The sequence below is a fragment of the Melospiza melodia genome, chromosome 2 (genome assembly GCF_035770615.1).
Source record: "Melospiza melodia melodia isolate bMelMel2 chromosome 2, bMelMel2.pri, whole genome shotgun sequence".
NCBI classification, from domain to species: Eukaryota; Metazoa; Chordata; class Aves; order Passeriformes; family Passerellidae; genus Melospiza; species Melospiza melodia.
Window position 1 is genome coordinate 14,212,701 of NC_086195.1, and position 26,095 is coordinate 14,238,795.

Genomic DNA, 26,095 nt, shown 5'->3' on the forward strand with positions numbered 1-26,095 from the left:
GCATCCAGGCTCTGGGTGCCTTGGCTGTGTCCCAGTGAGGGGGAAATCACCCACATGGGCTGCAGGCACCTGGGCAAGTGGAGCATCCCTCAGCAGAGCAGGGAGGCTCCCACAGCTACAGAAATCCAAGAGGAAGAGGGGGAGATCCTAGAGGATGGGGGGGCTTGCTACTATGCAGGAGCCTGGAGCTGGTAACTGCTCCTGGCCCTTCCTCACAGATGAATGATGCAGCCAGAATTGGGGGCATTTCTTCTCCAGGGCCCTGAATGTCTCTGGTACTCAGTGCACAATTTCCCGATGAGTGGTTGAGGAACATCAGGTAGATGGAGAAAACAAAAAACCAAACCAAATCAAAAGGAGATTGCTGGCTCTGCAGTGTGGCAGATGATTGCTGTGAAGAGTTGCCCAATGCCCCAGTTCAGTGGGGCTGAATCACTGAGATGAGGAGCAAGTCAGTATTTCCTAAAGGCACCAGTGAGAGTGAACTAACAGGTATAAATGTCCTGAAGGTACCTGGGCCTCCTCCCAGGGCAGGCAGGTGCAGAGAGAGGGCATTGACATCCAGCAGCACCTCTGCCAGCCGTGGCACCAGTGGGCTGGCACTGGGTGACGTGCTGTGAGCACCGGATGTGCCAGACCGACCATTGCCAGAGGAGCTCCCAGTGCCCAGACAGACCATTGCCAGAGGAGCTCCCAGTGCCCAGACCGACCACTGCCAGAGGAGCTCCCAGTGCCCAGACCGACCACTGCCAGAGGAGCTCCCAGTGCCCAGCTGGATTTAGCGGGGCTGAAGCATTCCCAGAGCAGTGGGAAAGCAGCCCCACGCCCTCTGCACCCCCAGCCGGCCACTGCCGGCCCTGCGCGGGGAGCAGCGGCCGGAGAAGCCGGGCAGGGCAGCGAGCTCAGGCACCTCCCCGCAGAGCTCACCCGGCTCAGCCATCCCAGCGGGAAGGGGCAGCTGGGCCCCTGCTGAGGCTCACATGGCTGAAGAGGCACCAGCAAACATTTATTCAGTCCCAACAGTTTCAAGGTCTGGTGGGGCGTTTTGGGACATGTAGTAGCACTTAGCAGGTAACCACCTTGCAGAAAAACACAAAGGCATTATCAGAAGTTGATCAGATGTGAATTCTTTAATATAAAACCAGGCATTAAAATGGATTTCGAAGACCTGCCATCCCTTTCACTTCTGCAGACTTCCAGGTAAAGGAACATTTCAGCCACAGCTGGGACTGAATCACTCCTGCCCCAGTGCTGCACAAAATGAGCCGAGGACAGGGAGCAGAAGGAAGGTAAAGTGCAGGAGAGCTGCAGGTGACCGTGTCCCTCAGAGCAAGGCTCCAGCTCAGAACTGGCATCAAATAGACTAAACGTGCATTAAAAGGAAAATATTTTGAATTTTATTTTTTCACGTTATTATCAAGTACACAATTACAATAATGTCACACATCCCTATATGGTTCTATGTATTTTGTTTTTTTCTTTTGTCTTTTTTACAAAGTGTACAGAGGGAAGGACATATACAATATTTAACAGGGTATTTTCTACAGAACAATAATTTATATTATGTCCTTGTAAAAATCTGTACCTTTTTTAAACATTAAACTGAAACATCCATTTTATAGCATTTGCTAAGCAAATTATTTAAGAATTAAAACTAACCTGTAACTAATGTCAGTACATTAACAATAACTATAATTTCATTTTCTCTTTATACAGACAAATACATTTTACAAAATCCACTTGACCAAACCCTTTAATTATTAAAAAAAATGTTTCAACATTGTGCTTTAAAAAAAAAAAAGTGGGTATGATTCCAGGCTACGTAAGAGAAAGAAAATGCGTAAAATTGTGTTCTTTGTCTTTCAGCTTATTTAAAAAAATAAAGTTCAAAATGGCTAAAATCCTCAGCACTACTATGGGATTTTCTGCAGACTTTGTACACTTTCCAGGTTTCCAGTTAGAAAATGCTTGAACATAAGAGAGGAAAAAAAAGTAGTCACAGGCAAGTATTTTGCAAGAAGCAAGTGGGAATCTCAGCTGGGTTTTACTGCATCTGGTTTGGCATCAGCAGGCAATGGACACTACGGCCATGAGGAAATCCACTGGCTTCAGCGGGGATTTCAGGGAAGGCACAATGCAGCACAGCCAGGAATTACACACTTCAGGGTCATGGAGTAGCAATATTACACAAGAGCACCCAGCAAGTCTGGGGGCACTGCAAGCAGGCAAAGAAAGAAAAACCATCCTACAGCACAGGCAGTGACATGGCATTGGACTCTCCTGAACTGCACACTACGGACAAGAATTTCAGCTTACAGTGAGACAGGAGGGAGGAGCAGTAGGGGCAGGGCTTGGTAACAAGACAAATTACAAAAGGCCTAGAAGATGCACATCCAGAAAGGAAACCTTTGTCCCTCTATCACCCCAGACTTGAAACTATCACTAAAATTCCTGTTTGAGTTCAATTGCAAGTTCACCTGCCTAGAAAGAGGAATTAACACTGGCTCAGCCTCTGAAGCCTTTCCATTAGGGAATTGTTGGTTACAAATCTAACCTAATCTGGCAGGCAGCTGGGACTGAATTCTGCAATCCATCATCAGTGGCTGGGATGAGAATTTGAGCAAGGGGAGCAGGGCCATGTCCTAAAATCTGGCCTGTAATTAAAACGGTTTGGGGTTTTTGCTCCAAGGTTGTTGTTGAAGTACACGACTTTGTGCTTGGTACATTTACACTGCAATTAGCAAATGATATGGAGCTGCTTTATAATAGTCTTCAGGTGGTAAAATTGCATCTAATAATTGTAATATTCTCCCAGCTGTTTATAAACAGATTGAAAGAACTGGGTTAATTCTGGATACAGTACTAATTATTAAACAGCCACTGAACACAGCTACTAATGGCTCAGGAAAAACATTTAATTTAGTAACAGAACTGCATCTATCATAAGTTACTTTTCTTATTAAGGATATCTACGTTACAACGTCTCTACTCCTTATGAACTCATCTGCTCCACTCCATTCCCTTCTTAAGCTCTCATTGTAAATATCTGGTTTCCAAAATTGAGGCACCTCTTGGTCTTAAATTCTATTCTAAAACAACTAACAATAAAAATGTGACTTGAACCACAAACTGCTCTTTCAAAGAAATACCAACATACATAAAAGCATAAAGTTTGAGGTACGTTTACCAGCACATACAGACAGTTGTGATCTATTGTTAACTCTGCAAATGGAACAAGAGTATTTTACGTTTCCAACATTTAAGACAGGAATAAAGTGGAAAAAACCCAACTCTTGTAACACACAAAATCTTTCAAAGACAAAGAAGCACAGAACAATAAATGTAATATTTGCGCATATTTTGAATTTGCCCAGGAAAGATAAAAACCGCCCCAAACCATTTTTTAAAGTATTTTTCTCTCTGAAACCAGAATGAAAACACAAAGTGAGACTTGTAACTCCTCAACCAGAAAATAGTTAACCTGCCACGAAGTCTGTATAGTTAAAACAGAACAATCAGGTGGGCCCTAGTGACTTTACTGTCAACATGACAATTCCCCATTCCATACACACCTCTGACAATTTTATCAAGAGAATTTTCATATTTTTAAAATTCACGACAAAACTGCATTAACATGGACACTGTGAGTATCAACGAGATCAGTAAGATAAATATACTTAAATAAACTATTACGGTTGAAAAATTCAGTAAGAGACAGGGTTTACTTTATTAAATGCAACTTTATTGTTGCCATCTTTTCTTCATTTATTAAACAAACTGAATAGAATTCAGAACACGCTATTGAACAAAAGGTATAAAAGTCAACTACAAGCAATAATCCTATTTTTATACAGCAACAAATCAAATGCACAGTATTTTTTTGTTTTTGTTTTTTTGTGGTTTTTTTTTTTTGTGTGTGTGTGATCGCAGGTGATTGGCTTTAAAATAAGCTAACTGCCTGAAAGGCAAATTTCCTTTATAATTCCAGCCATAAGTCTGTGAAAGAGACTTTAAGGCAGCCCAACATCTTTATGATGTCGCATAATGTGCTGGTTCTTCTCTGAAGGCCTTCGGAAACCTTTCTTGCAATACTCACACCGGTGAGGGTAGTCTTTTGTGTGAATGGAAATCACGTGCCGTTTGAAGCCTGAGGCGTCTGTAGTGCTATACTCACAGTACTCACACTGATAAACTTTCCTGCCACTGTGTGTTTTCATGTGTTTTTTCAGCTCGTTTTGTTGCCTAAAGCCCTTTCTACATCTCTTGCACCTGAATGGAAGATCCTTTGTGTGAACTGAGAGTATGTGGCGACTCAAAATGAACGGATCTGCAATTTTAAAGTCACAATGTCTGCATTGGTGCAATTTTTTACCTTTGTGAGCCGCCACGTGTTTTTTCAGTTCCGAAGGCCTGTGAAAGCCTTTATCACACATATCACACTTATGAGGATAGTCTTTTGTGTGGACTGAAATAATGTGTCGTTTCAGATCACTCGAGTTTGAGCTCTTATGGTCACAATGCAAACACTGATGCGTTTTACTTTCTTGATGCATAAGCGTATGCTGCTGCAGCTCTTTGGTATCTGAAAAAGTCTGGAAACAAATGTCGCACTTGAGCGGCGTTTCCTTACTGTGTTTAGTCTTTACGTGGGTTTTCAAGTTGGAAGAGTCGGCCGATCGGTACTCGCAGTATTGGCACTGGTAGGGCTTCTCGCCAGTGTGGATCCGCATGTGCTTCTTCAGCTCCGACGGGTGGCGGAACCCTTTGCCGCACTCCACGCAAATGTGAGGAAAGTTCTTGCTGTGGACAGCCAAAAGGTGGTGGCTCAGTAACCCCTGCTCTGCTGTCTCATAATCGCAGAATTTGCACTTGTGCATTTTATTAACTCCTTTGTCCCTGTGCACCATCTTGTGAGTGAATAGAGTTCCTGCGTGAGAGAAGGTTTTCCCGCACTCATCACACTCAATAAGCTTCTCTGTTTTGTTGGTCAGCTTATGACTCTCCAAGTGGTTATGTAAACTTATTTTTTTATTCGTAGTGTAATCACAGTCTGTGCATCTGTATTTCTTCTTGGTAAGAAGGTGCTCCGGGTGGTTTTTCATGTGCCTTTTCAAAAAACCTCTGGATTTAAATTTCTTTCCACAAATCATGCAGGGATAGACTGTCAATGGATGACCATCGGGGCCAATGATTATTGCTGAAAAACAACAAAAAAACCCTTTATCAATCAATATTATACAATAATACTACACTTCCATAAATGTCATATGTTAACAGTAAGATGAACTGTGGAGAAAGATGGGATATGTACATTTTACAATACAGATGTTCCTCACCTCAAATAATTCTATTTTGAAGAATTCTGACTTAGTTCACACATTAAATACATGCAGAAACCAGTGGCTGGTGCAAAGAACAGCAGCCAACTTATTAAACTGAGTATCATCTAGTAAGCAAAGTACACAATCTTCTCTTTACTCTCCAGAAATCGGTAGAAAAAGTTTAATGTTGAAGTTTAATCACCTACCACTGAGTACAATTCAGACGCCCTGAAACTAACACCTCCTTCTTACGCCATCTGTCACAGCTACAATCTGAAGAGGTACCAAGCAAGAATCAATAAGAACATGTTTCACATACAGAAACCTCAAAGCTTTGGAAATTATTTGCACTCATCTATTACCCTGATTTGTTTACCCTGAATTTGCCTAGGCAAGTTAAAAAAGCGGTCTTGTCCAAAAATGTCTCCAATAAGGAGAACTGACTAGCTGGAAATAGAAAAGGCTAACTTCAATTTGCACAGTTTACTAACTTAAGCTAAACAAAACAGAACTCCTACAGTTAAGTCACAATTTGGAAAGAAACTTTTAGAATTATTTAAGGCAAGGCTACTGAAAAAAAGTTGTGTTTTTTCAACTTTATCAAACCAAATAAATACTCTGATGGTAACACAATAACAGCAGAGAACAAATTATGGCATAAAACACTTCTGTTCTCACAGATGAAAAGAAAAAAATAGGCACAAACGTCAAGGCAATTTTATTTCACCATTAAAACAGGAAAGGGTATAGAAGTTACACTACTGAAAATTAATATACAATGTTCAGACTTTCCAGTTACCTACAGAGCTGATATAATGAAATGCATTGTTCTACATATTTTCAATAAAGACAAAAAAAGGGGTTTTAAAAGGCATGATTACAGAACACCATTTATCTAACATTGCCTTTTAAAGTTACATTAAACATTAAAATGGGTGTGGCAAGTTAAGTATATAGCTTTTTAACCTTTTGCTATAGTACTTTTTCCTATGTCAGATGTGGCTTCCTTTGCCATAATCCAAATCACCCATGTATTTAAAATTTGTAAAATAAAATATGCACTTATTTATAAAGCAGAAGTGTTGTCAACCAAGTAACTCTCCAAACCCCTCCTTTTACAAGACACTGCATGGATCTGTCTGTGGGCAAGTGCCTGGATGAACGAGAGCCAGGCACCACATACTCACCTGTCTGATACTGTCTGGACTCAGGTCTCCTCTTCTTCTTTGGTTTTTGCTTGGCCAGCCTCCCAAGTCCAGATGACTCATCTATGTGCAAAAGAGCACTTGCAGTGCCATTCCGACTTTCGATGCCATCGTTGTTATTACCTACCAAGGCAAGGTCAGAAGTTACCTACCAACACTGCAGGTAATCCAAGCACAAATTCTACAATGGTAGTAACAGAAACAATAAACTATTATCTGGACATTTAATCAAACTGTAATCACTGACAGCATAAGCTGCAAAATGTCTCACCATGTAACTTAGGAATTATGTTTGGTATCGTGAGCATTAGCTTTGTTAACCTAATTTTGCAGGAGCACATAATGTACAGGAATTAATGGCTTTTCATTACACAGAGAATTCTCCTTCAAATGCAGCATTTTTTGAATCTCTTTGGTTGCTAATTATGCCCAAAATGTTTAACATTAGTAAATAACAGCATGTCACAGTATCTGCTGTGCCCAGTTTTCTTCTCAGTCCTGAAATACATTTGTGTGTGAGCTCTCATTCACTTCTGTCTGTCTGAATTCACCTGACTGAAGTTTGTCACACATCAAGTTTCTGAACAGGAGCTGTGAGATCAAAGAATCTTTCTGAACAGCCCATAAAGTGGCAAACAAAGTACACTACCTACTATTTAGACACCTGATGCTTTAGCACTCACAAATTCTTTCTAGTGGGAACAAAGAGCATGCTCAGTATTGTGTAACAGAAAGAAGTAAAGAGTCTCTGCCTCAAAGAGCTTTGTGCTTAATACACAAATGGCATCACTGTATGTAAAACAAACATGAAAATCACAAATACATTCAAGAAGGTAGTTACTGGCAATCAGTTTAACATTGGTGATTTAAGAGTATAAGTGAACCTTCAATAATAAATGTTGTGGTCAAGTATTTACTTGAATCAATAAAACCAACATTTCCTAGTGAAAGCAAAGAACACAAGACAGGAAGACTCAAGAAAGTGGAATATGCTCAACAGCTGTTCCTTTCAGAGGGTGCTGAGCATTAATATTCATGATTAATGTAAGGAGACTCAGAGCCAGGCACATGTGCAGAGCCTGAAGATTCTCACCTGGATGCTAGCTCCAGTGTTCCTCTGCCATTTTCAGGCCTTCATGTTTAACTCCTCCCTGTCCCCACCATCTCTCACCCTGCATGCTAGGCTGCTTACTGCTGACAATGCAACCACTCCACTGTTTCCCACATTCTTCAATTCTCCTTTCAATTCCATCTCACTCTTTTTAACACATTCTGCTCAATTTTCTCTCCCTCCTCCAAAACCACTGAATGTTTAGTACCCAACTTGTTTCAAGTTCACTCAATTTCATTTTTAATGCCCACTCAGAGTGGCTTATGTAATTTCCTTCTCACTCAAGCTGGGCTCACCAGTATATGGCCTAAGATAAGGCTCTGGGTGCACGACCATCCATTCCTTAAGTAACTTTTAAACACACACTGCTCCCTGAAATATTGCCCTTCCTGACTTATGTCCAAGATTCCATCCCCCACTGTATTCCCAGCACAATTCTCTGCTGGCACCATCACCACAATCTACATCATGCAGACAATGTAAGTTTTGTCCTCTACTCCACTATTTCTTTTGTTTTGTTTAGAAGGAGAAAGGGGCAAAGATGAAATTCTGGTCTTAAGCTTACAAAAGTTTGGGAAACCAGTCTGTGCACCAGCTGGTGTTCACATATCAATAAAAATAGTTCTGCGTGCTGGAAATACTCTCAAGGTTCTGCTACAACTTTATTATCTCCCTCCAACTTCTTTTTATTAATCAATTAATTATTGGCATTAGTGAAATCATGTGCTTATATGATCCTTCTAGAAAGGACTTAAATCAAGCTAGACCTCAGTGTTGAGTGTTGCTTTTCACTGCTACACTGAATCTTACATATTACCATTTACTTTCTTCTTTTTGCCCCCCCCCCCAAAATAAAAATATTCACTTCTAGTCCCAAGCCAGCTCTCACTGTGTCCTAAAACTCTGAGGAACAGAGGTACTTGAGATTCAATTTTTAGCTGGAAGCTCATGTATTTCCCCTTTCACACCATGAAAATATGAAGGAAAATGCCAGTTAAATAGGAGCAAGAAGAAGCCTGCCTTACAACTTCCCTCTTCCTTTCTTTTTAAGGCTCATTATGCTAAGAAACCATTCTTAAACTAAAACTCTAGAAACAAACACAAAAGCACAAATACTCTAGACTACCCTCCAAAAACCAATCCCTGGTACTTTGCTGCAGTGTCACTCAAGGACAATTCTTTCAAGCATTACTTACCATAAGCTGCTGCCCAAGCTATGGGCATGAAAGTTTTAATCTCGGTGTCATCGATTTGCTGTTCGTGGGCGGCTGCAGCATCCTCCTCCCCTACAATCACCTCCATATAAACCTCATCAGCTATTTCTGCAACATCTAAGATAAAAAGAAGTTAAAAAAAAATAGGAATGCTGCACTGCTGAAAGTGAAAATCCCTGCTCCCAAAGGAAAGCCACCTACTTACTTAAGTCTTCGTCTTCATGCTGAGAATCATTGACAGTCATGTAAACCATTTTCTCCCTTGGGATACGAATACTGCTGTTCTGATCGAGCAATCCCACTGCGTGCTCATTCTCTGGCTCGCTCTCCACAATGTCTACTGTGCCCCCTAATCAGGAAGACCAGAGCAAAATATTTTAAATACACTTCACCAAAATCTATGCTAAACCACAAAAACTCAAAGTTTGTCAACTCTTTACTATGAGACTCACAGTTTTTTTACATACCACTTGAGAAACAACAGTCTCATGCAAAATTTCAAGTGTCAGGTTGGAGTATTCTCAAACATGTGTATTTTACCTAAATCGTCTTCTCCAGGATCTGCTTTGAATATATAGACCTTGATGACTTCTGGACAAATGCCATCCACTTTACAAGAGCCACTTTCTGACTCTGCTTCCATGGTAATTTCAGCAGAACCTTCGTGTTCTATCTTACCAGCATCATCCACTACAAAAACAAGTTATTACAATTACCCAGTCATATGCAGACAGACACATATGAAAGACATATTTATTAATTTATGACTCAAATTTGGAAGCAGTTTAAAATTAAAAAGTTGTGACAAAAAACCTACCCATTAATATTTTTTCATATCCTTGAAAACAGTGACAATACACACAAAAATAAATTCAAGCTGTTATCCTGTAGTTAAGGTGGAAGTGCAAGAATGCTGCAATGACAGAACTAGAGGCACGAACACCGCACCAGGCAATGCTAATAAGGAAACTGTGATCTGCGTCAAGATGATGGTAGGAAGAAAGTACACATAAATACTTCACTCTGTGGCATATTTTCACTGATAAGCTATTAACTGTTCTTTGCAAAAGCATTATCTGTTGCTCAACCCTGTCTCTGAGGCAAGTGGTGGCTGTCAGACCTGATTCCCTGCAAAGCGCTGGTATTGATGCTTTTCCCGCTGCCAGGAGAGGAAACCTGAGCTCCGGGAACAAACTCCTCCCCTTTCCTCATGCCCTCCACAGCTGGGAAGGAGCACAGCGGTGAGCACTGCCCTCCCTCCCACTGCAGGACTCCTTCCTGCAGGAGCCTGCCCTGCATCCCTGCTGCAGCCCTGGGCACTGGTGTCCTTCCTGCAGGAGCCTGTCCTGCATTGCTGCTGCAGCCCTGAGCACTCGTGTCCTTCCTGCAGGAGCCTGTCCTGCATTGCTGCTGCAGCCCTGAGCACTCATGTCCTTCCTGCAGGACCCTGCCCTGCATCGCTGCTGCAGCCCTGGGCACTCGTGTCCTTCCTGCAGAACCCTGCCCTGCATTGCTGCTGCAGCCCTGGGCACTCGTGTCCTTCCTGCAGGAGCCTGCATTGCTGCTGCAGCCCTGGGCACTCGTGTCCTTCCTGCAGGAGCCTGCCCTGCATTGCTGCTGCAGCCCTGAGCACTCATGTCCTTCCTGCAGGAGCCTGCCCTGCATCCCTGCTGCAGCCCTGAGCACTCATGTCCTTCCTGCAGGACCCTGCCCTGCATTGCTGCTGCAGCCCTGAGCACTGGTGTCCTTCCTGCAGGACCCTGCATTGCTGCTGCAGCCCTGGGCACTGGTGTCCTTCCTGCAGGAGCCTGCATTGCTGCTGCAGCCCTGAGCACTCCCAAACTTGGCTCTCCTCCTCCAGAAGGGCACCCACACCACACTCCAGCCTGAGCTGCTGAAACTTGCCCAGAATCCCACATTATCCATGGCTGACAGCCAGCTTTACAAGAACACACTTGGATTCTGAGGTATACTGTTCATGGGCACCTCCCCCCATCTTACTTTACCACGAACAGGTTTTCAAGAAAAAAATAGTAAGTATGCATTCACAAAAATCAAATCCAGCTCTCAAGACCTTTTAAGAATCCTCCAATTTTCACAAGCCCCAGATGTTTCTTCAGTACTGAAATTATTTAAGAATTCTTAACATGACAAAATACTTTGGTAGTTTGTGACTTTACTGTCACTCCCTCAGAGTCATGCATGACTTCATTTCAGAAAGACATGGAATTTATACTAATAGAAGTCTAAGAACTGTCCTATAAATGGTGAATAATTTTTAACTACCATGCCTAGGACACACCAAATACTTCACAAAGTATGTTTACTTTACTAGCACTCATTGAACTACCCTCATAAATAAATCATAGCTTTACTACTCAGTAACTGCATTCTTAAATTTATTTTAATACATACTTTAAAAAAAGCTCAGAATGTTATTACTATTATTTTCCTGCTATGAAGCCAATAAATTAGCCTTTGAATTAGATAAACTATCACATGTTCTGTCTCATGTATCAAACATAACTGTATTTAAGTACAATTTCTCAATCAGGCATCATTACTCACAAAAAAAATGAATAGCATTAAATTATAAAGCACCTACATAAATTAGTCTGTTTCTCTCCTTACCAAAAGAACAGCATAAAAAACTCAATACTCAATGCCAAGATCCTGTTCAGTGGCCACGGTACAGACTGTTTCAAGCAGTAGGATGTTTAAAAAATTACTCTGTGTCACAGGACAGCATAACATCTTGTAGCTGTACCCCAAAGGATTTAAAAGTAGAACCTTTAAGATGTTCTTTTGAACCACATTAACAATGTAGCTCCACAGTGTGTATATTCAGTTAAAAACAGACTTCCATGACTTCTTTGTCCTATCCGTGATACACCAAATGTCACTGGAACCCTGACAAATAAGAGAACTTGCTTTTGTTCCTACACTACATTTATGTAGCTGTTCTCCCTTAACTTGGCTGTTTCCAGTGTCAGGCACATTTCCTTGGAAGGCTTTCAATCAGTGCAGACTGACTTTACACCTCTGAAGCCAGAAGGGAAGTCTGCCACCAAGATCAACTGAGGCTGGAACATACCCACGAGGAAGGAAAACCATGGCTGAGTCAACCAGAGAGAAAACAAACCTATGTGCATGGTGTGAAACAGGCCCATTGCTTTTAACCAATCCAGAGTTTTTTACCTCCATTTATACATAGAAATGCCCATTAGTAACTTTCACACAACAGAAGAATTCTAGGTCTTAAAAACATGCTCTATTCATGCTTTGAAATAACTTCTCCAAGATTCTAAGTATATTAGAATATAGTATATTCTAAGTATATTAGTATTATCCAACATAATAAAAAATTGTTATACAATTTAGAGATTGTTTATCCCTGAATTCCCTTTATATTCAGCATTGTTTCAAAAACATAACAACTTGTTTAAATATTTTTTAACAAGAGCCATTAAACTGTAAGGAAATTGATGTGTAGGAGGTATGAGGCCAACTTTTCTCATCCAAAAGGAAAAAAAAATTACTCTTGACAGGTGGTAATACTTGAAAAACTGAAGTCCCTGATGGGCTTGAAAAGCAGTAATATCTGCAGTATAGTAACAGGTAACAGGATGAAAAATAGAGTGGAAAAAAAAGATAAAAATCAAAGGGAGCGACAAACAAGGTGAAAGAGAATGGGTATTATTACAGAAAGTACCATTTCCAAGGTATTTTATCCTATGGCTACACAAGCATTTATTTATGTTCATTCACTGGCAGTGTTTTATGAAATTTGCTTTCTATTTAACACCTGTCCAAAGCTTCTGCATTCTCTGTGTATCTCAGTCTCACAATGAGAAAATGATATTCAGAAATACTAGACTGATCAATGCTTCAAGTTGGAACTCTGATGATATTAAGCTTTCATTTGAATTCACAGCCCATCAAGGGGTCCCACAAATTACCATCCATGGCTGATCTTCTTTCATATTGCTCCTCTTGGACATTAATAAAAAACCAAAACCAACCAAACAAACAAACATCCTGTAAAAACCTAGTAACAGCAACAACCCCCCCCCAAAACCCAACCAAACAAAAGAAAGTACTTAAAAGAATTAGTTAAACTTCTAAGAGACCACTTCCTTTTAAGTGGAGCCACTGAGCATTACTGAACTAATCACAAGTCACATGCTAGAAGAAAGTTCAGGCTAGCACGACTCCAGTGCTGTCATACCTTGTGCCTCCATTTTATCAGAGATGAACTGGACACTAAAAACTTTAAATGTCTGATTTTTTTCCTCCCTATAGCTGGTAGCTTTCATTCAGTAAACAAGTGCATACAGACTAAATATCAAGAGTTAAAAAAAAACCCAAACCAAACAAAACCCAGAAAAATTACCAGACACAGTATGAATCTACATGAATTGCAAGAATGCAGTCTATGGCTAGTTTGCCAAAATTCTTCACAGACTTCACTGATTAGAGCAGCCTGCTCTTTGCATACTATGAACTGCAAGAAACAAATAAGTATGTGCTTCTCCAATGTTGCCATAATTGCTTCCATATAAAGATAATGCTAGAATTGTGATTAAAAGCACAAACAGATGAGAAAGGGGTCACATAACATGAAAGTCATAGCATATTTAAAACCTGTCTAGTTAGCACTTATAAGGAAATCAACAATAAGAGACCAACAGGTAAAAAAAGGAGTAAGGAATAAAGAATAAAGTGAAGAAATAAAAGATCCAGGTAATGGCAACAACAACAGATTCTATGTGATCTATCACAATGACAGCATTGGTTTCCTAGAAAGTACTACACTGAATTTTAAAAATCATATAATAAACTAGTAACAGCCAAAGAACAATTTTCTCCAGTATCTCTGCCCCTCTATTAAAACATGCTCAATGGCATTTTTGGGACAGAAACAAGCTCCTAAGCATTGATAATAAACTCCATGCTTAAAGCCCTTTGAGGCCAGTTTACCCACACAGAAGCATAAATATCAGGCCAAGATCCTGGTTTGCTTTAACAGAACACCTTTTGTTTTACCATGATACATACACTTTCCCCTAGAAGTTGCTTTTAGGGTTTTTTTCTATCAGATATTTGAGGGACAGGCAGATAAAGACTTTGTACCCTTACAGTGGTTTATTTCTAATTAAGAAATGCAAATATAACTGCATTTATTTTTAATAGATTCCACAACTTTCTAAACTTTTTCTTTCCTACCATTTATCCTCTGTGTGGGATTAATGAGGAAAATAAAAGGATTGTAAAAAATAAAATTCACTTAAGCACAGACACCTTCCAGCTTTTTCAAATACCCACTGTTTACTGCTAAAAACACACCGAAACAAACAATCAAAGGAAAAATCTATCTACACCAGTTAAACAGGTCTTAAAAATGTGTCAATGGAGTAATTAAACAAAAATCATCTATTTTATCAGCCTTTACTCCCAAATGGTTCTCTAAGCTGCTAAAAAAATGTGTATCATGGGACACTTGTCTGCTTATAAAATAAACAACCCTATATAAGCATCCTTAATGAATAAAGCCATTTTCTCTAAAACAGATTAAAAGCATTGTTTTCCCCTGACTTTGTTCAGTTATTTGTGGCAGCAACATCTACTTCACTCAACAGCAGACAATTCCTAGTCCACTGAAGAAGCTATTTTTACCATACATTATTTCTTGAATGGCAAAACAGGTTTCCTAACGTTTGAGAAAAGAGCAATCTGCTCTGTTTTCATTTTAATTCACTGCTTTTACATGTGAGGACATCCTGGGCACCAAAAGGTCCCTCAGGGCAGTAATCCAGCAGAGGTGTAATTCCTGAGCTCCCAGCTGGGATCCAACACTCGTCCTTCTTGGGCTCTGCCCCAGCACACAAAGCAGCCTGAGCTCTGACATCCCTCAGCCCAAGGGAACTCAATTTCCATCACCTCCTGAGCAGCCTGAGCTGCTGATGCCACTCCAGTGGTCAGACAGAGGCACAGCAAGTTCTAGCTCTGAGAAAAAAATGTGATTTCCTGCATCTTTAGCAACCTCCAGGGGAAAAGAAGGAGATATTTATGCTAAAAAAGCAATTTAAAACATTTGCTTTCTTGAAGGCTACTGGATGGCCCTAAGGAAAAACATGAACCCTGTGGCTTGGTACATCAGATCCATTGCTTTCAACCTAAACATCCAACAAGGATGAAAAAAGATTGATTTTCAGAGGCCTGGCTTCAGACAAAACAAACAAGAGACATGTCTAAGTCAGAGAAAAGCAAAGGGATGGATGGATGGATGGATGGATGGATGGATGGATGGATGGATGGATGGATGGATGGATGGATGGATGGATGGATGGATGGATGGATGGATATAACACAGCTCCCCTTTTTGCAAATATTTATATTCTTAAAGCTGCAGTTTAAGCCTTGTGAGGCTGCCCTTCACTCTTTCCAGACTCCTCTTGTCAAAATTTTGTCCCTCACTATTTTTACTGCAGTAAGAGTATATCAGGATACAATTTTTCATCTTACAGAAGCAGTTAATGCCAGAGGATGTGTCTACCATTGCCAAACAGAATTAAATCAGACCAAAAAAATTAATTTCCATTTCCGTCTTATTGCCAGGCACAGGGCACTGCTTCCCTGGGTTAGTAAACGTAGGATGTTTGTTTTGTTTTGACAAACACCAGTTCATCTCACCACTACTGCTTCACTCAGGGAGAAATGGTTTTCCAATCTAACAAATAATTAGTACCATGTGAGTCACAGCACAATTTCTACTTTCCTGATCCAACTCATGAACTGGCTTCTTATGGAACATGCAAAAAAAAAAAAAAAAAATTATCAAACCTCCTATCATCTTTTTCAAGCCACTAACTGGTAGGTTTGCATTCTCAGTTGAATGAATATCTGATTCTGCTCTGCTCTAAGTGCCTGCAGTCTACCATGGAATAAAAATGAATCTTGAGGGCAAAGACAAAATATCCAAGAAATAAAATAACAACATCAAAAAGTAACTGGTGCCAAGAAGCATTGCCTTGAAAATGCAGACAGCAAAGTCATATTAATGCCAAAGCTAAATTAAATCTAACTGGGAAAAGAAGTATTAAAATACTGAGCTCATTGAAGCAAAGTCACAGAATGAAACCCATGGGAACTGCACCCTTTGAAAAGACAAACCAGTCTGAAACTAACAAAGAAGGTATAAACACAAAAAAATGTACACACAGATTAGTCATTCCAGATCACATGTATTCAGGATAAAGCTAAGAAAATGACCTTAAGAAAATATATCTATACTCAGCTCATTAGGAACAAAAATGGAAGTGCTTATAGAGAGCCACAAAACAGGAAAAAGCAAAAAGATTGTGCCAATAGCTTCCACTGAAGAAAACAGATGGAGAAACCTACAACAGGAAGAACATAGAGTGTCATCCCCTGCTTTCCAAGTGCCTATCTAAAAGAAGACAGGCAAAGGCATTCTGGAGAACAGTCTAGCTCACAGATTTGGGAAGCAGAAACATTTGACTACTGCAATGGCAGACAAGATTACATTCCAACATCTGCCCCTGCAGTTCAGGGAGTTTTGCCAGAATTAAACACAAATTTACAAGTTAGGATGAAAAACCCAAAATTGGATTGGCTGATGTTACTATCTTTTGAAAACTCAGTTTAACTGAAGAACTGAGACAGGCATCAGATCAATGAACACACACACTGCTGATGCAAACAAAAAATAATAAAAAATTAATTCAAATCATATTTTTCATACAACAAAGAGACTGTTTGGCAAGACAGCCTTTACTTGATGGAAAAGCACTAGACTGCCTTCACAACCAGAAGAACTTGTTAAGCAGGCTTTAAACACAGTAGGTGGTAGTAGGGACTTCCCTTTAAAATGAACTGTACAACATTAAACACAAGTAGAATGCATATTTTGTAGCATAACCATTATTTTAAATGCTGGCTTATTTAAGGTTCTGAATCTCAACAAAGTACATTGCAAGAGACATTTAATAATAAATAAAGTGTGAAACTGCAGAAATAGGTGACTGAAGATGGAGAATACCCCAGCACAAGTGAACAACTGAATTTCTGTGCCTCCTGCCAGTCACCCCCAGTTGATAACTGGTACATCTAAGAAGCTTTCCCAGCTAGGCAGGGACCACCCAAAGTGGCCTCTACCAGGACATTCTGTGCTTGTTCAGGCACTGCCAGCCATGAACAGGACACACATGCACCCATCCCTCTGTGCACCTACACAGGCATGGTTTGCAAGGGCCCCACAGGAGCAAAACCTGCACAGGAGGGGGGAGCAGAGACCCCCTCAAGAGCTGCAGCCAAGGACATGGAGTAGGGAAGGATCACCACCAGAATCAGGTCTCAATTATCCATTGGCAGATTATCCAGTCTGCTGTCTACTGTGCAGCAGGTTCAGAAGCATTTGAGCTGTTTTCATCAGATTTAACTTGGGTCCAGAATCAGAAAGTTTTATCTGTACCACGCCAGACAAGAGTGCATTTATCAGTCTGGATCAATACAATTTCAGAACAGATCCCCTGACCTGTTTCACCTCAGTACAATCCTGCAGTTTAATTTACAATATTTTGCTTGATCCATATTTTGCATTATCCCATTTCATTGTTTTCCCAGATAATAGAGAATTAACTGTACCTCATATAAACTCAAAACATGGCTGCAACAAGGTTACTCAAGGAACTCAAGAGATGATAAATTAAGAAATGCAGTGATCCTAGGTAAGGAGAAGCAACATTAAAATTTGTAAGTACAGAATATAAAATTAAAACAAGTTATTATACATTTCAGAAATATGTCCAAAAGTAAAGAAGGGGAAAAAAGGGGAAAAAAAAAAAAAAAAGAAAAAAAGGTAACTGAAGCAAAGCACGAAGTACACCTCAAAAACGAAATCATTTAACACCACACAAAACTGAAGTGCCTGAAAGGGCAATTAAACAAACCAACCTAACAAGGCTTTTCTATTTCTACAATAAATAAATAAATGTTCAGCATGACACTGTGATGCTCCCAGGTGCTGCACTGAGTAATCACTATAATAAGTAACATACTTAGAGTAAACTCTAGTTGACACAAATGGATATCCTCAGTAGAAAAAGGATTGATGATATGCTCTATTTTTCTCCACCCTCTATTTAAGGCTTTTGAAATACAATTCAAAGGGATTGTGCCACTGCTCCTAAGAGAGATTAAGATATTCACTTGCCAGCTATGAGCAGCAATAGTTACTCATTTTGTTACCTGCACACCTCTGTCCTTTGTTTAATCAAGAGAAGAAATCACATCCTAACAGCAAAGAAAACCATACTGCTGTCTGTATCCACAATAAATGGAGTGCAAGAGGTGAGGGCTTAGCAAAAAAACAAGTATTGGATTTTCAGAAACCATGGGTTTTTACTCTTTCTTTTCCATGAAATATTTTTGTTTCCTAATGTCTTGATAGTTATCATAGTAACCTGCACATATAAGCATTTTTAAGCATGGTCACATTAATTTTCTTTCAGTTCTTATTATGTACATGGCATTTAGTTTACTGGAATTCTTTCTATTTTGTTCATATGCTATAAATTGCTACAGAAAAAACTTGTATTTGCCAGTATTTCTCTCCATTAGCTTCACCAGAACTTTCAGCTGGTACATGCTCCTAAAAATCCCTCCATGTGAGTACACTTGTGAGATCTACATAAAAAATATTGAAACTCTGCTTTGGGTATTGTCTTAAGCCCTCCCTCAGATATTTCAAGCCCATATCATAAGAACTTTGATGGCTTTCCCCAAACACTTACAGGAAATCATAAGGTAATCATCACAGTTGCCCTTCTCATCTTGATGTTCCACAGGGATTCCATTGGCATCAATCACTGCCTCTGATGCACAGTCTGCCACCAAGACTTCCTCAGAAACAACATCTGTTCCCAGAGTATCAGTGACGATATCTGCTTCTTCAACGTTATCATGAACCACATGTTCCACGTGTCCAACCTCAGGCACATGCATTGACTCAGTTGTCAGCACGTGCTCTGGTATGGACATTGTCTCTGCTGTTATGTCAGAAGCTAAAACGTCATCTGGGACAGTGCAGTGAGCCAAAGAAACCTCTTCAGCCACGTCAGTGTCCAGCACCTGCTCAGGAATGATGACTGTTTCAGACACATCTGGCTCGTCCATGATGTCTGGGCACTGAACATCCTCGATAACAACATCCTCAATGACATCCTGGATCACCACAGAGTCTGGGTCATCAGGAACAAAGTTATGCACAGTTATATCTGAGTCCACCACATCTGAAACAAACACTGTTTCCTGGACTTCCACAACAATCTGATCTCCATCCATATGTGCTGCATCAGCTCCTGAAAAACACAATTAAAATAGCACTTAAATTGTAACACTGTCTCATATGAGGTGGTAAATAATTGAAATTACTTCTGTTTCACTTCAACTCTCACACTATGCTGCACTTTAGTAAAACAAGCATAACAGCATATGAACTATTAAGACAGATAGATAAAGCAAGTCCTCAGTAGATGTTAACATAATTAAGATGAACAAGATTTTCTCTCCTGAAAAAGATTTGCAATTTTTAGACTCTCCCCCAACACCCAAACAACTATTACTTGGCTGAAAGAACAGTACTTCATTCATATTGCTGTGAGTGATAAAAACAACCCAAACTCAAAAGCAACTACTCCATACAAAAGCATTGATGCAGCACAGCACTTCTAAGCAAAGGCAGAATAAACAACAGTCAATTGCATCAAATGTAAACACTCTTATCTATGTATTATCTCCTTACAGACCTGTTGGATCAAAAAATGCATTTGGCTCATGTGGCTGCAATTCAAGCCCATCTTCATCCATGGCCTTTAACTCTCATCAGTCACAGTGTCTGCAGAAGACAAAGAAGAAAGGTTATTTCACTGTGTATGGTGAAGAAGGTTGCCTCTGTCTGTGCATGGAAAAGTTGATGTTTTGGATGCATGGAAGTTAACACACAGCACCTCATGAGTTTAAGATGAATTGGACTTTACTCAGGGTCCCTCAGTGTGGGATTCCAGCAATAATACCCTGGGATGACCAAACACCCACGGTTTGAACTACAGAGAGAGGTCCAACACTTTGGGTCCATTTTTCTCAAAACCCTATGACTTCACAAACACAGAAGTAGCTCATAAAGGAATGTGAAAATATTATTTTCTTATAATCTTTAAAAACATTAAGACAAAGCCTAGAGATATTCCTGTGAGAACCTTAATCCAACATATTCCCACTCAAGGAACTCGAGTCCCTATTGGATGGGGAGGAATATAGAGCTGTGAAATCATTAAGGCTCAATATGATAAGTTAAACACAGAGAGCTCATTATCTGAAATGCACACCAGTTCTGATGTCCTCATGTTCATTCTTGGACAGTCAGGAAGATTTCACTCTTATGACACTTCAGGAACTGAAATCATCAATGTAAACTGTTTCCAGAGCATAACATCAAATGTTTTAAAACCTAGATCTGCAAATATTTTCAAAACTTTTGTCATAAGACAAAGTACCGTAAATATCACAAGTTAGTTCTCAAAAATCACCAAATGTCATGTTCTACCAAAACTTTTGAACAGCATGTCAACATTTCAATGCATATTGACTCAGGATTTTAGTCTTCTTAATGAAAGAATGAAACAAGACCACAAAGTTAAAATACTTGCAAAAATGTCAAACTGCAATGTAATTCTGCTGCTTAGATATGTGCATTACAGGAGCAGGCAAACCTAGTTAGGTAAAATGCAATCTAACAGAAACTTGTGCTACTCCCTTGCACTGCAGTCCAACTACTCTCCTACATGCAGATCGAGCAAAAGGCAACAGAATGCTGCTCCATGCTTCTGCCTGTGTTTCTGTAGAAATGGAAATGTTCTTTTTCTTCCTCCAAACATTTCTCATAGTCACAAGCAGAAAGCTCCCCATTTCTGTGATACTTTCACAAAAGACAGACAAAACATCAAGATTCTACCCAAGGTTTCCATAAGAACCATAACCTTTCCAAATTACATCAACTAACATTTACATTCATTAAGGCTTTATCAGGGAAACTGCTATACAAAAGAAAAAATTAACTAGTCCAAAACACAAATCTAAACCCATAATCTAGAATAAATATTTTCTAAACTTGCTCCACTTTTTAGCTCAAATTTTCTCAACTCTTCACCTCTGGAACTCTCTTTTGGGGTATTGTCCAGCCTCCAGTGCAGTCACTTGGGCCTTCTCTTTCACAGAAGCTGAGGGAGAAATATAACCAGACATGGAACTGGAAGAAAAATAGTGGAACACTAATAATTTTCCAAGGTCTTCAGTATTTGTGTGATGCTCAGCTGGAAGGGCTCTGTGTTCAAAAGACAGCTGTGCTAACAAGTCACTGTGGTATCCAGCTGGACATAAATTGTCTCCCAGTTATTCTGTCAAGCACTTCCAACAGAAGTGCCCACCATGAAGAGGAACAGCCCTTCACCCAATGCTTCTTTTCAGAACCAAGAGCAGAAGAAAAGTGTTTCAGCCTCAGATGCAAGAAATAGCTTGACTGATGGCAATCAACTTCTGCCATGCCACAGAAACAAGAAGAGTAACAGTAATTCCAGCCAGAATTATTCATACCCAAACTGCTTTCCTCCCATCTATTTGGTATGCACCCATCCAGTCTACTACCAATGTCCTTCCTATTCACCTTGTCATATTTTCTGTGCTGCCTTCACTGTTCACTTTCTTCTCTTCTGTTGCTTCTTTCCCAACTTTTGGGGTGCCTGCACCAATATCATGTTCATTACCTCACCTGCTCATTTCATCCCTCCATCTTCTAACTGCAGTACCCTCCCATCACTCACACAAACCTCTGCTACTCATCAGTTTGCAGCAAAGATTGTATGGCAAATTAGGAGGGTTTGGGGTTTTTTGGTAGGAGGCAAAGGGGTACTAAGGGTTGGCAGGAATCAAACTGCCTCTCTCCTGAGACTACAGACACATAGGAACATGGAGCTGTCTGTCCTGATCTCTGGGAAAAGCTCAGATGCCCTTTGTGCCTGTGCTTTTGAGGGCTGTATTACCATGCACACCAGCCTGCCATCTGCTGCGACCTGAGCAGCCTGCAGTGTCAGTTCAGCACCTGAAGAACTGGCATTCATTTCCCCTGCTGCCTGCTTTCACCACCTACCTGACCACTGCACCACAAATTCCTACTCCTTATGATTCATGCCTGTGCTTTCTCTATCCTATCTGCTCCCTAAATTCCTCACATCACTAAGTGAGGCAATCCTTCACTGTCCTTCTGTCTGTCCTCTTCACCCATGAGATGCAGAGGTCTCCATCACTACTTCCCAGCTTCCTCTAAGTGCCCACTGACACCATCTCTTCCCTGTTTTTCTGGTTTTCTGGATTCCAGGCAACAGATTCTAAACCCAGAATATCCCTGGGGTGTTCAGGAGCTGCAGTTTCACAGCAATGACAGCCTAGCACACCACAAAATTCTGGCCTCTTCTGCACTGGTCAGGTCTTCTTACCTACACAAGCAAAATGTGCTCACAACAAAGGCTCAGGCTCCAACAAACCAAAGACACTTCCTGGCACATGGGCTTTGAAATCTGAGTCTTAAAAAGGCAACCAACATTTGCTTTGGTGCTTGTTCCAGAGCAGAAAGAAATTTCAATGCTTTCTCTTTTTTTTTCTCTTTTTTTTCCCCTCTTACTAAATAATGTTTCTCAAAATGCACTTTAGCATACAGACCCAGCCAACTCCTACCCCTGTGCAGGACCATAAAGAGTTTGGAATAGCTCCACAAGGGCACAGGCCCCACATCCACAGAAATCTGCTGCAAAAAGATGACCAAAAGAGGATGCAGGCACTTAAAACAGGAATTAACAGAACTATCTGAAATAATAAGTGTCCAAATCAGAATCTGCAATCCAAAAAGGCATAAAGTAACTTGTCTATGGCTGAGGCAAAAAAATACAAAAAGATTCCTTGAAACACTTCAGAGTTTGAGCATTCTAACCAGGAGATGAGAAACCACTGTTTCTTCCTGCTTGCTCTTCTGAGCAGAGGGTGAGCACAAGATGCAGCCACACAAGGGCAGGAACACCACAGGGCTCTGAACCTGTAGCAGCAGCTCTGTGACACCAGAAATACCAGAGCTGCTTCTTGCAAGCACCACAGAGAACACCTTCAATGCCCTGGCAAGAACCCCAAGCTTTGTGGTACCATAAAGGCTAGGAAGCAATTCCAGCTGTTCACTGCTCTGCAAGATTTCAAGAAGGACAGAAACTCCTCTCAGTCCTTCCAAAACATTCTAGATACAGAATCAATTTTTCCAGTTCCATCTTGGGAACCCAAATTCTCAAAGAAAATCTGGTGCCCAGCCATGTCCCTACACTTGTTCCTTCTCAACTGTGAGACTGTGTGTCTCTTTGTTCAAATCTCAGAAATTCTCATAACACTCTTCTACCACTGGGACAAAAAAAATCAGAGGCATCCAAAATCAGGTTTTATAACCTCTGAAAAGAACTAAACACCTACACCTTTTACTTGGCTTGAGTCCATGCCAGCTTCACATGGATCAAGAACTAATACAACTCTGAAATACACTTAATTCTGTCCATACAGTTAGTTTTTACAAACTGATTTTTACCTATTTACTCAGAGACTTGGCTGGTTTGGGCTTTATGGAAGTCAAGGTAACATTTTCAAGTGGAAGAACAGATGGAAAACTACAGATTAATGGAAGAAATAGTATTACTATATTAGCAATAATCATCCAAAAAAAATAATCATGAGAACAATCAAGTCAAGAAAAGCAAGGCAGACAGTGCACTGCCATGTTACAGATCCTTGACTCAACAGACCTACAAGGTAATCAAGATGAAATAAAACGAAATAGACAAGCTGCCATGTTCTAAAGAAGGAGCAACTTTAAAAATAGAATAGAGTTCTTTAAAAGAGGTTTAAATATTCTGCAGAAGCTGTTTCTCTGCTCTCACCAAAAAAAAGAGAATAAAAAAGAAAAAAAGGGAAAAAAGAAAAAAGGGAAAAAAGAAAAAAAGGGAAAAAAGAAAAAAAGGGAAAAAAGAAAAGGAGAAAAAAGGAAAACTTCAGAAAAGCCATCCTTGTGAAAAAGAAATACATAGCGTATGTATTTGCCTACTCCTAATTTTCAGTAGGGCCACACACCAAACACCCAAGCAGCAAAACTCTTACAAACCAAGCCATAAAGCAGCAAAATTCCCCACGTGCGAGTGCTGGCCCCTACCCACGCGGGGATGAGTGAGTGCACGGCCACAGCCACGGCCACGCTCCCGTCGTGCCTCGCTCCGTGCCATTAAAAGCTGCGGCACGCCGGGCATGGCCCATTTGGGTCAGAGCCCCGAGCAGCGAGGCTCGGCCGAGCTCCTGAGGCGGCTCCGGGCTCAGTCCCCGCCGCCGCTGCAGTGTCACAGCTCGCCTGACGTGACCCACTTGTGGCAAACGCAGGGCACGCACGCACACACACGCTGTCCTCAGGAATGGCAAAAAAACCCCCTACACTCCCTACAGGATTTCATTCCTGCCTTGAAAATAACCCCCGTTCTCACTAGGTGGAGAAACAGAAGAATAAAAACGACGTTGTAACAATGTGATCATTCAGCTGCTAATTTCTTGACGCATCTCCCTCAGTTTTGGCAGGGGAATCAGTGCTGATGTTCTCACTGCGGTTCCGTAAAAAAAACAAAACACCTCAAGCCATTCCCCTCTTTGTTGTAGTTCAGTGGTGGGGTATCTGCAGAAACCGGTTAAAGAAAAGGGTTTTCTCCAGATTTCACTGGAATGTTGTGCGCCAGACGACAGTAATTCCAAAGAAAATAAGCTAATTCTTAACGAAACCTAAATTAGGGAAATGACCGATCCCAGGCGCACCTTTGAACCAGCACCAAGGGGGCCCCAAGGGATTAGGGGGCTGCTTACAGGGCGAGTGGGCGAAGGCGGCTGACGGGAGAGCTCCCGGCGCTGCCGAGCCCGCGCCGCCCGAATCCCCGGCAGGAGGAGAGGAAGGAGATGGCGGGGCAGGAGAGGACCCGGCCGGCAGCCCCGGCGCGGCCGCGCAGGGAGCCGCGGCGAGCCGGAACGCGCCTCGCTCCGCTGCGCCTGGCAGTGTGGCAGCGGGAGGCGGGGAGGGTGTGGAGGCTGCGGGCGGTCCCTGCCGGAGCCCCGAGGCTCCCCCGCCCCGCCCGGCCCGGCCCGCGCGGGGCCCCGGCTGTGCGAGCGATTAATTCAAGATGGCGCCGGCGCCCTCCGCCCCCCCCCCCGCGCGCCGCCATTTTGTCTCCTCCTCCAGACACCTCCGAGCCCCCCCCGGCCGGGCCCGCGGCCCCTCACCGGCCCCACTCGCCTCCCCCCGGGCCCGCAGCCACCCACCTCCGCTCCGCGTTCCTCACGCCACCTCCCCCGCCGCCCCGGGCCGCGCCGGGCGTGCGGGAGCCGCCGGCGCAGAGCCCGCGGCCCGCTCCTGTGGCGGAGCCCTGGCGCGGCCTAGCTGCGGCCTCCTCGCGGCCTGCGCCGCGGCCTGTGCGGGCAGGGGGAGGCCCGGGCCGGGCGGGCGGCAGGGCCCGGCCCGCGGCTCTTACCGTGCGGGTGGCGGGCGGCGGCGCTCGCTCGGCGCGGCCTCTCTCAGCGCGACTGGGCCGAGCGCGGCGGCGGCGGCGGCGGCTGCGGCGGGGCGGGCGGGCGGGCGGGAGGGGAGGGAGGGGCCGAGCTCGGAGCTGAGTGGAAGCGGCCAAGCTCCCCGGGCCGGGCCCGCCGTCAGCACGTCACGTCACTGCCCGAGAGAGCCCAGGAGCAGGCGGAAGGGAGCGCGCCGCCACCGCCGCCTCGGGCCGCCCGCCCGCGGGGGCCGGTGCGGCCGAGCGGGCCGGGGGCCTGTGCGGGGCGGGCGAGGCGGCGGTCGGGGCGGCGGGGCGGGGGCGGCGCGGCGGCGCTCGGTCCCGCGGCTCCTCCTGCCGCCGCCTCCGCCGCGGCTCGGCCGCGCCGCGTCGCCCGGGGCTCGGCGTGCGCCCGCGGAGCGCAGCGGTGCCCCGGGACCCCCTCCCCGCCCGACCCCTCCATACCGGGCGAGTCCCCCCCGCGCGCCGCCAGGCCCGCGGCCCGGCCCGGCCCCGGAGTGCGGGCCGGAGGCTCCGCGGCCCCGCCGCGGGCTTGGACTCGGGG

The 26,095-nt window shown here is 42.7% G+C and overlaps 1 protein-coding gene across 2 annotated transcripts; it reads right to left on the bottom strand.

Moving 5' to 3' along the window:
• Positions 1-1,374: 1,374 nt before the first annotated feature.
• On the bottom strand, positions 1,375-25,580 carry ZFX (zinc finger protein X-linked). Of its 2 annotated transcripts, XM_063182367.1 has the most exons (8): positions 25,516-25,579; positions 19,681-19,769; positions 18,667-19,233; positions 9,392-9,541; positions 9,057-9,200; positions 8,834-8,968; positions 6,509-6,649; positions 1,375-5,197 (listed from the first exon to the last, which is right to left on the bottom strand). In XM_063182367.1, the coding sequence occupies exons 2-8, from the start codon at positions 19,739-19,741 to the stop codon at positions 4,011-4,013; spliced, it is 2,385 nt and encodes a 794-aa protein (XP_063038437.1). In that variant the 5' UTR covers positions 19,742-19,769; positions 25,516-25,579; the 3' UTR covers positions 1,375-4,010. The 2 variants fall into 2 exon arrangements, with proteins under 2 accessions (XP_063038437.1, XP_063038441.1); XM_063182371.1 differs by lacking the exon at positions 9,392-9,541 and having other exon boundaries at positions 25,516-25,580.
• Between the last annotated feature and the right edge of the window lie 515 nt (positions 25,581-26,095).

What these genes read in the sequence shown, in the direction of transcription:
- ZFX (XM_063182367.1), bottom strand. Translation starts at nt 19,741, where the DNA reads ATGGATGAAGATGGGCTTGAATTGCAGCCACATGAGCCAAATGCATTT. An exon ending in TCCTGGAGAAGACGATTTAG is followed by an intron (nt 9,201 to 9,391) that starts GTAAAATACACA and finishes CTTCCTGATTAG; the next exon opens with GGGGCACAGTAGACATTGTG. An exon ending in GTCCAGACAGTATCAGACAG is followed by an intron (nt 5,198 to 6,508) that starts GTGAGTATGTGG and finishes GTTGTTTTTCAG; the next exon opens with CAATAATCATTGGCCCCGAT.